The sequence below is a fragment of the Neopelma chrysocephalum genome, unplaced genomic scaffold (genome assembly GCF_003984885.1).
Source record: "Neopelma chrysocephalum unplaced genomic scaffold, ASM398488v2 Primary Assembly neopelma1_145, whole genome shotgun sequence".
Classification (NCBI taxonomy): Eukaryota; Metazoa; Chordata; class Aves; order Passeriformes; family Pipridae; genus Neopelma; species Neopelma chrysocephalum.
The window spans coordinates 101482-112182 of NW_020897807.1; the positions used below are offsets into that span (position 1 = coordinate 101482).

The following is a 10701-nucleotide window of genomic DNA, read 5'->3' on the forward strand; positions in this document are numbered from 1 at the left end:
CAAAATAATAAAATAATAAAATAAAATAAGAAAACATGAAAATAAAATAAGAAAATAAAATAAGAAAATAAGAAAATAAAATAAGAATGTAAGAAAATAAGAAAATAAAATAAGATAAAATAAGAAAAAAAATAAAATACACAAAATAAAACAAAACAAGAGAAAACAAATAAAATAAGAGCAAACCAAACCAGAAGTGGAGTGCAATGTGCTGAAGCAGGGGGTTACCTCCAGGTAGGGCACGGGCGTGTCGGGGTTCAGGGGGTACTCCCGCAGCAGCCGCTCCTCGTCCAGGAACTTGCCGGCCCTGCCGTTGAAGGCCGGCTGGAAGAGCCCGTAGTTGAGCACATCCTTCAGGCTGTGGTTCAGGGTGCACAGGATGCGCTGCTTGGACACCCACACGGGAACGTCGGGATTCAGCCGGAGACACTTCTGTGGGAGACACGGGGGAGAGTCAGTCCTGCAACCCGGGAACGGCCCCGGCCGGAGCAGGGAGAAGGGTAAAACGGGAATGCCGCGGTCTGCTCCCTGTCAGGGCCTTATGGGAAGGGGGAAAATGGAGTTAGAGAAGGGTGAGACTTGGTAGATGTCCCTTAACACACTTTGTGTGGTTCAGGCAGATTCAGACCCATGAAATATGAGAAGCGTCCAGGAATTTTTTTATGGCCTAATAATAAATAGCAGCAAAAGTTCATTTAAAAATCTCCAACAGGGTGAAAAGATTTCTCTGTCGGTTTTTCTGCTGATTTCTCCACCATTCCAGAGGTGGTGACGGAGCACCGTGACCTCTGTCAGGACCTGGAGGCACCAGGAAGGTCTCCCAGTGGGAGGAAGAGAGAAGGACCCTCTGCTTCCCTTGTGCAAAGTCACACTTCCTACCTCACCCCATGACCACAGTGGGTTCTCCTGGCACCATCAGCCACTTCTCTCCCTCATCAGGACCCAAGTCACCCAACATTTCTATCCTACCCCCCTCAGGCTGTGTTTCCTCCTGCTGCTCTCCCACCTGGCTGCAGGGCCAGGCTGGTGCCCGTGTCCCCTCCGGGGTGGCAGATGCTGCTGTTGGGAGCATCTGCTCTCGAGGGTGAAGAGCAAGAGGGCAAGAGGATGTCGAGCCAGCAACAGCCTGTCCCTGACAGCAGCCACTGCGTCCCCTCCCAGTCCCTGGGTTTGCATTTTGCCTTCCCTTGTTCCCATCACTTTGTTTCCCTCCTGGTTCACTTCTCCACCCTTAAGGAGACAGTTCAGTGTTGGTTGAGGGGTTCATCTCAAAGCCTGTCAGCCCAGTTTGATGCTCCCGATTTCTGGAAGGCAAAGCCAACCATGACCCCCCTGCCCTGCTGTGCTCCTCAGCAGCTGTGGGATTGCCAGGCTGAGCCCTGCTCTGCTCATCACACGGATGATGTGACTCTTCTGCCTCCACACTTCTTCCCACCCTTGTCCTTCCCCTGGCTCACCGGAGGCACACGGATCCACACACCTTGCCCAGGAAGGTGCTGAGCAGCCGAGGCCTGAACACAGACAATGGACTGACACACAGATGGATCCCATCCCACCTTCTCCACGTGCCCAGCAGCACTTCCAGCAGCTGCCACGGACCCACGGCACCAGAGCTCCAGCCACAAATCCCACTGGAGCAGGAGGACACTCACCCGGGCGGCAGCAGCACCCACCAAACATCTTTACCCACCCCATCTGCCCACTTTACCCACCCACTTTACCCAACAGAGATACAGAACTTCCCCATGGAAAGGAGCAAGAGGAAACGGCCTCAGGTTGTGCCAGGGGAGGTCCAGGTTGGATTTTAGGAAAAATTTCCTCACTGAAGGAGCAGTTAAGCATTGGAACAGCCTCCCCAGGGAAATGGTGGAGTCACCACCTCTGGAAGTGTTCAAAAAAGGAGCGGATGTGGCAATTTGCAATACGGTTTATGGGCAGGTAGGTGCTTGGTCAAAGGTTGAACTGGTTGAACCCATCTTTACCCACCCACTGCCGAGTTAATTCAACCCCAGGGCCCGTTCTGGTCCCTCATCCCCTGAGAAATGAATGTTTGGAGCAAATCAAACAGCTCTGCCCAGTGAAGAGGGTCCCCATGTCACCCCACACGGTGCCACCCGCCCAGGAGAGGCACAAAGCCACGGAGCTGATGTTACAGCTCATTTCAATCCAGCCTGGATAATTTGCACTTGGCAGCACTTGTCCTGCAAACAGAGGTCAGTGTTATCTGTTCCATCGCTGACCATGTGTCGGGAGAGCTGGAATTCTCACCAGCTGGGGCCTGTCCTGGGCAGGATCCGAGGGACAGGCAGCCAGGGCGAGAAACCAGGAGTTAAAAAACCTCTGAGAAACACCAGCTCTGCCCTCCTTCAGTCCTCCAAGAGAAGCAGAATATGCATCACGCTTTCAGGGACCCATAAATAAAAAATAAGCGGTGTCTGTACCTTCCTGCTTGCTTATTTAGCCTCTAGGACTCTCCCTCACTGTCACATTGCGTTGTTGAGTACAAAAATACATGGCTGGTGGGAAAAGCAGCCCTGGCAGGGACAAGCACTGGCTGAAGGAAGGAAGCTCCAGGCCTAAAACCCACTGAATTTTAGACTCAACTTTGTACTGCAGAGTCACACTCTGGGGAGTGTTAACATTCCATATTTAAGAGAGAAAACAACTTGCACCCCGCAGAGAGGCTCCTTCTGCCTCTGAAAGCAGCAGGAAGAAAATGTTGACTTCAGCTGAGAGGTCACAGCTCTGCAAAGCCCTTTTTGGGCACAACATTTGGGCTGGAATGGCTCCTGTGGCTCAGCTTCTCCAAACGCCAAACACAGAAATCCTGCAACTAAACTTGGGCTGCGTCAAAAGGGGGTCAAGGGAAGGGGGTTCTCCCCCCTCTGCCCCGCTCAGGTGAGACCCTCCCCACTGCAGAGCTGCCTCCAGCCCTGGGGAACAGCACAGGAGGGACAGGGAGCTGCTGGAGAGAGTCCAGAGGAGGCACCAAGAGGATCAGAGGGATGGAGCAGCTCTGCTGGGAGAGCTGGGATTGTTCAGCCTGGAGAAGTTTTGGGGTGACCTAATTGTGGCCTTGCAGTGCCTGAAGGAGCTACAAGAAAGATGGAGAGAGACCATTTACAAAAGCCTAGAGGGACAGGACACAGGGAATGGCTCCAAACTGAAAGTTTAGATTAGATATCAGGAAGAAATTCTTCCCTGGGAGGGTGGGAGGCCCTGGCACAGTTTGCCCAGAGAAGCTGTGGCTGCCCCTGGATCCCTGGAAGTGTCCAAGGCCAGGTTGGAGCAACCTGGGCTAGTGGAAGGTGTCCCTGCCCATGGCAGGGGGTGGCACAAGATGGTTTTTAAGGTCCATCCAACCCCAACCATCCCATGATCCGTGAGGGATCCTGAGGAGGCACCCAGGGCTCGGAGAAGGGCAAGGTGGGAGCAGCTTTCAGAAGAACAAGTTGCTCACTCTGGTTTGCAGTGACAAGGGATCGTTTCTTCCACACAATTACAAGCTCTGATCACAATAATCAAAGCCTCAGGAACAACTCCTGAAAGGAAGGAGTGCAGCTCCTCGGCAGCACGGATGACTCCTTCTCCAAGGAAGAAAGAGCTCAGAGCTTCGGATTCAACCCTCAGCAATGCACAGGATGACAGACAAGATCTATTCAATGCTCAATCTATTCAACTGCAATAATAACAATAAAGAACTTACATTCAGCAATCCCTTAAGAGCCAAAAAAAGCCCCAAATTCTTCATCGACGAGCACGCGGACGAGAAAGGGCTGAAAGGAAATTAAAAAGCAGCAGCAGCTGAAAAGGTAACGTGCTGCAGGCAGCAGGGAGTGAGTGCATTTCATAAGATCATGTTAGAAACTCGGGGTAAATGCATGGCAGAAATGAAAAACCAGCCTCCAAGAGGCCCCTGCACAGAGATGGAGCAGAGGAATCCATCAAAAGGGAGGTTTCCTTCAGAAACGGGAGTCGCCTCCAAACGGGAACAGAAAAGTGAATAATCCTGCAAACCCCCCATCAAAACACGCCAAGGGAGAGGGAGGGGGGGCCTGATGGAAAGTGGGTGAGGCAACTGAGGCAGGACTCATCCATGGGGGAGTCCTGGAGCTCCTCCCGTGAGGATCAGCTGCAGGATGGGCTCCTCGCAGCAGATGCCAACACAAAGGAGAGAAGGAATTAACGCTCCCCCATCCACGCCAGTGGCCCGTGCCCAGCGCCAGCTGTGCCCTGCAGACCCTCACACCTCCAAGGAGAGCCTGGAAGGAACCCCCAAGTCCCAGAGCAAGGCCTTCCAGCTCACACACATTCCCAAAACGCTTTCGGCACCACCCCTTGCTGCCACGGATTGAAATTCCAGAGGCAAATCCTCCCTTGGGGAACCAAGGCAGAAGGCAGCAAACAAAGGTGAAGGCCAACCAGGTTTCCTGGCACGAGGGGTTCACCAGCACAGTGACGTGGGGTAGGTGTGGGAAGGGCTGCTCTGACACCCCTGATCTGGCAGCACATCCAGATCCTCCTCATCACGTGCGGGGCTGGCGGCCCCGTCCTTCAGGAAAACAACAGCAACAGGAAAAAGGTAAAGGGGAAGGAGGCAAAGGTGACAGAGGCACAGGGTGGCCTGCACGGGACAAAGGCACTGTGTCTGCCCCCAGGGAACCCTCACAGCACAGAGCCAGGCACAGATCCCGGGATACCAGCACTGGGACAGAGCTACAGAAACACTGTGCCCAAAGCAAACAGGCCCAGGGAACAATTCCACCTTTCCTTAAGAGATTGTGTTTGGATTCCTGCTTTTTTTTTTCCTAATAACTCGTTCAAAACCCACCCCCTTAAGCAGCAGTTTGAGCCACAAGCTCTTCCTGAGACCTGGAGCGGATTCTCTGGTCCCCCCCAAGGGTGTGAAATCCCACAGGATCCTCCTGGCCTCACTCATGGGCTGGCAGGAGAAGGGATGAGAGCCACAGGAGAGTCCTGACTGGGAATGGCTCCCACCAGCAACCTCTGAAACCCACTCCCAACCCAGCCAGGGGCTGTGGGACAGGTTGAACATCACCATGGCAGCTCTTTCCCCCCATTCCCATGGTCCAGGGAAGGAGTCGGGCTCTGAAAAGACCAGGGAAGAGCAACCACCACTCCACAGGTCAGTGGAGGAGAGAGGAGGAATCTGCCCACTAAGTCCTGGCCAAAGGCAAACTGGGACCAGCCTGGAGAGAGCAAGCTGTGTGTGCTGGCAAGACAACAGGAATTTCTGGGCTTAGATCACCTCCTGAGGAAAGCTCTGGCCCTGCATCCGCCGTGCTGAACGCCAGGGAGAAGCTGCCTCCACCAAAAGGAAACCAGATAAAGGGCAGGAGGGAGGGTCTCAGCTCCCAGCAGGAAGCTCCTGGTGCAGGGGGATGTGTCAGACAACAAAGGATTTGGGCTCCTTGGGTTTTCCAGTGAAAGGGCTCTGCTCTCTGTGAGCCTGAGGCTGGATTTTGTGTCATCCCCCAGAAGCCACCGAGACAGGAAACCATCCAGTCGCTCCTGTTTAAAAATTAAGAAGCCCCCAAGAGCTGCTGTGTTACAAACCCTTCAGCAGCTCTGACAGGCGGCCCCATCCTGCAGTCCCAGAGCTTCCAGAGGAGCAGCTGCCTCTGATAAAAACGCAGCTTAAAAATGAATGTTTAAAGAGATTCTGCTCCTGATTAACTCCGAGTGACTGGTTCAGGCAAAAGCTGCCCCTGACACGGAGCTACAGCAGCTTCACCACCTGCACGGGAAGAGCTGCTGGAGAGCAGCATCACCAGCTGCTTCCAGCCAATTCCTGAACTCTTCCTCCAGGAAAAGCAGCCCAGAGGGAAATGTAGAAGAGCTGGACCTGTAAATCAAGCTGACCCCACCGAGAACCCGAGGTTAGAGAGACGCTGGTTCCCCACAGAGACCTGGGCACGATTCCTGTTTCATTGCAACCCCACAAGTCACCTTGGGATCAGCTGGAAAATGAAGACTGGGAAGCTTCAGCTCTATTTAGGGCTGAAAAGAGGCGTGTGGAGCAAAGATTCTTCTGGATTAAGAGGGAATAAGACCTCCTGTTGAGGCAGCATCAGGACTGAGACATAATAATTGGATACAAATGCCCCAACAAACACCAACAGAGATACAGAACTTCCCCATGGAAAGGAGCAAGAGGAAACGGCCTCAAGTTGTGCCAGGGGAGGTGTTCAGGTTGGATTTTAGGAAAAATTTCCTCACTGAAGGAGCAGTTAAGCATTGGAACAGCCTCCCCAGGGAAATGGTGGAGTCACCACCCCTGCAAGTGTTCAAAAAAGGAGCGGATGTGGCAATTTGGTTTATGGGCAGGTAGGTGCTTGCTCAAAGGTTGAACTGGATGATCTTGCAGGGCTTTTCCAACCTTAATGGCTCTGCAATTCTATGATTTTATGAAATAAAATCAAGTTGTAACATAGAGAGGAAGAAACAAGTGAAAAGCACTGGTTCAGCAAATTCAAAGCCAAGGGGGCCCGTGAGACCATCTCGTCTGAGCATCATCACTGACCCACAAAACTTCCACAAGGAACTAAATTCCTTGAATTTGCCTAATGGTTTCCTGAAAACATCCCACTTGAGCCTAAGAGCATCACAGGATGGAAACCACACTCGTGTCTTGGATAAATTAATAAGAAACACTCACCCTCAGTGAAAGGAAAAGGTGTGTCTTAGCTCCTGTTTGATTTCCCTTGTTTGAACTCCCAGCACAGTTGTTATTTCTCGTTGTATCTCTCTCTGGAACAATGAACAGCTCTTTAACACTCAGTTTCTTGCTGAACTCAAATTCCCATTTCCCACTGTCACCTCTCAGTCTCACTCAGGGTGAGCAGAAGGGGCTCATCACTCGACGTGTTGCCTTTTCTCCAGACCTCAAATCATTTCTGCTGCTCTTTCCAACACCCTCTCGAGTTTCAAAGCCACTTTTTAAAGTGCAGAACCAGAGCCAGAGGCAAGATTCCAGCATCTGTCTCCCAGCTGTCATACACAGCTATAAAATATTGTCCTCACCTCGGCTCGTTATTCCCTTGTCTCCACCTCCAGGCATCCCATTAGTGCTTCCCACTAATGCATGTGGCACTTGGAATTGGGTTTGTTTTGACCACTCCATTCCTTTCTGACAGGCAGATCCCACTCCTTTGAGGACACAGCTCCCTGCTTTCCAAATCTGGCATTATTCCTTAGTTAGAACCATGGAATGGTTTGGGTGGGAAAGAACCTCAAAGCCCATCCAGTTCCAACGCCAGGGACACCTTCCACTGCTCCAGGTTGCTCCAGCCTGGCCTTGGACACTTCCAGGGATCCAGGGGCAGCCACAGCTTCTCTGGGCAACCTGGTCCAGGGCCTCCCCACCCTCCCAGCAAAGAATTTCTTCCTCATATCCAATCTAAACCTACTCTCTTTTAGCATAAAACCATCCTCCCTTGTCCTGTCACTTGTTAAACAGTTACCTGCAAAACCCTGCACGTGAATTAATTAAAATATAATTTATTTGGATGGGCCCAGGTTGAATTTGTCCTATGAAAAAATATGAAAAATAAAAAAAAAGAGAAGGTGGGGATGCAGCTCCTACCAACCCCAAAGCCAGCAGCTGTGGAGGCAGGGGAGGGACTGCAGGAAGTGGCATTCCCTGAAAAAACACATCCTTTGGCCACTGCCAGAGGTGGACACTGAGCCAGCCAGACCACAAACCACTTGTGTGGCCCAGTGGGGCTTTTTTGGGCTCTTATTTATGGCCCCTACACACACACCCCCCCCTTTATTCATAACCCCACTCCTGCTTTATAATTATATGAAAACAATTGTCACCACAGGTCACGTATTTACTCCTCCTCCTGCAGCTTTTGTGCTCAGCCTGCTGCAAACCAGCCATTTCTAACACATCCCAGCCACCTGATCCTGAAAGATTTCATGGATCAATCAGCAAGATCTTGGCTGCCAATGAAAGAACTCGGGGGTTAATGGAAGTTTAGGTCCTTGTGGATCTTTATGATCCTCATGATCCATCAGGAATTAAATTTCTCCATGAAACCCCAAGTCCCTTTTCAGTTGGCACATTCAGTTTGCCCTGTTGCTCAGGGATAAAGGAGTTCAGGTTTCCCCCTTTAATGCTTTTTATTGGCATCATCCACAATGATCCTCATCCACTGGGGGTTTATTGCTGTGATATTCAGTCCCCCAAGCCCCACTGGGGTTAAATTTGTGACATTCAGTCCCTCAAACCCTACTTTGAGGTTTATATTTGTGATATTTGGTCCTCCAAACCCCATTTTGGGGTTTATATTTGTGATATTTGGTCCCCTGAACCCCCTTCTCTGGGGTTTACATTTGTGACATTTAGTCCCCCAAATCTCACTGAGGGTTATATTTGTGATACTTGGTCTCCCAAACCCCACTTCGGGGTTTATATTTGTGACATTTGGTCCCCTGAATATAAATAAATATAAATAAATATAAACCCCTCTCTGGGGTTTATATTAGTGAGATTTAGTCCCCCAAACCCCACTGGGGTTTATATTTGTGCCATTTGATCCCCTGAACCCCCTCTCTAGGGTTTATATTTGTGACATTTGGTCCCCTGAATATAAATAAATATAAATAAATATAAATAAATAGATATAAATAGATATAAATAAATATAAATAAATATAAATAAATATAAATAAATAGATATAAATAAATATAAATAAATATAAACCCCTCTCTGGGGTTTATATTAGTGAGATTTAGTCCCCCAAACCCCACTTTGGGGTTTATATTTGTGATGTTTGATCCCCTGAACCCCCTCTCTGGCTCGACCCATCACCGACAGCTTCGAGCCGCCTGCATTCCCAGCTCCCCTTTCCCAAAAGGCCACACCAGACATGGAAAAAAAAGCGCAGATAAGGGAGGAAAATAAAAAATCCACATCCATGTGGCATCTGTGTGAGGCTCAGCTGAACAGCCAAGGCTCTCCAGGCTGGGAAAGGATGAGGTGGGAACAAGACAAACCCAAGGAAACGACAGCCAGGTGTTGTCTCCTTGGGAACTGATGCAAACACCACGAGACAAGGTGACAGATAGGACATCTTCATTAGCCACACTGCCACTGATCTGCTCCAAATCGACTCCAAATTGGTCTCCCAGGTACCTGCACTTGCATAGTCGTAACCACAAATCAGCCCCTCCGAGCCCCTCCGGAGCAGCCCGGCCCCGGATCCGCCTCTAATTGCAGCAATAACTCCTGGCTCTACGCTCCACTCCTGCTCTTCCCTTCAAAGCTTTCAAAGCTCCAGCCTCTCCCCTCGTACATTAACCTAACACTCTGCCTCTGGGGCTGACAACTGGCCTCATTTTGGGCTGGATCCTTTCCCTGCCTACGGAAGCTCCCGGGTTTTGTTCCGTCACACCAAAGGGTCTCTGAGAAGAGCACTGGGGAGGGGGTTGAGTGAAACCGGGGGAGTCAAAGCAGGACAAGGAATTGGTGTTTCCTGAGCCCCCCGGAATGTGTTCCCTGTGCAGCTCCACGGGCTCACACCAGGGAGAAAAGCCCGGCCTGGCTCCGGGCTGGGGGTGGGCAAACGATGGATTTGCCCACAAGCAGAGACCCCTCAGCCTCTCAGGGTCCTGGGCAGTGTCCAACCCCTCTCTGCTGAAGGGCTTTTCCTGCCAGAATGTAAGTTTAGGTCCTTATGGATCTTTATGATCCTTATGATCCATAAGGAATTAAATTTCTCCATGAACCACCCCAATCTCTTTCCGGTGTTGACCCATTCAGTCACACGGGCTTTAGAGGAGTTCAGGTTCCTCCCATTCATGCTCCTTATTGGCATCATTCCCACTGATCCTTATCCACTGGGGGTTTATTCTTGTGATATTCAGTCCCCTGAAGGGGGGATAACCCTGTCCCCAAACTTGTGCCTCTTGTCCCATCGTGGCACCTCCAAGAGGATCCAGGCTCCATCCTGTCTCCCACCTCACCAGGCAGCCACAGGAGGGTCTCCCCTTCACCTTCTCCATCACCCCCAGGAGATGCTCAGCCCCCATGGCCCAGGGGTGCTCCCAGATCCCCCAGGCCTTTTCAGGGAACCCAGTCCCCCCCTATCCTGTCTGACAGCACAGCTCCATGTGCCTGCCCAGGGATTCCAAGGGGATTTGCTCCATGGCCTTCCCAGGGACAAAGGTGAGGCTGAGAGGCCACTGGTTCCCCTCAGCTTCCCTTCTCCCCACCCCAAAACACTCACAAAGAGCTGAGAGACATTCAAGATACACCACCACAAGACAAGAAAGAAGCTGGAGATTGTCAGATAACACTCTCCAGCCTGGGGAGCCCCTAAGCCAAAGATTTAGGGTGGAAGGTTCCCTTGGGAGGCATCACCATCAGCGTGTCCCTTGTCACCCCTCCAGTGTTTGTCCTGATCCCTTCAGGAGCAACAGGACCTGCTGGACCCCACATCCACCTCCTGGCCAAGTTCCTCCTCAAATTACAAAGTTACAGCCTCGGAGAGTTCTCCCTCCTCCCCTCAGCACCACCACGCTCTCCTGAAGGCCACAACTCATCATCTCCATCCTTCCCCCTGCCCAGCTCCTCTCCTGGTTCCCAGAGCGCTGCAGCTCTCCCCGCTCTCCACATCCACCTTCCACAGCCCTTCCAGGAGCCCAAGTTCTCTGGCAAATCCCACCTCTCAC

General features: G+C 51.3%; 1 protein-coding gene across 1 annotated transcript in view; it reads right to left on the minus strand.

Moving 5' to 3' along the window:
• The window catches only part of LOC113975820 (SH3 and multiple ankyrin repeat domains protein 3-like), a gene marked incomplete at its 3' end in the record, with an annotated part of 75489 nt that overhangs the window by 44166 nt on the left and 20622 nt on the right, over positions 1 to 10701 (minus strand). The window contains exon 2 of the mRNA XM_027700295.1: positions 229 to 432. Coding sequence (XP_027556096.1) covers positions 229 to 432 — 204 coding nt within the window. The remainder of the gene's footprint in view (positions 1 to 228; positions 433 to 10701) is intronic.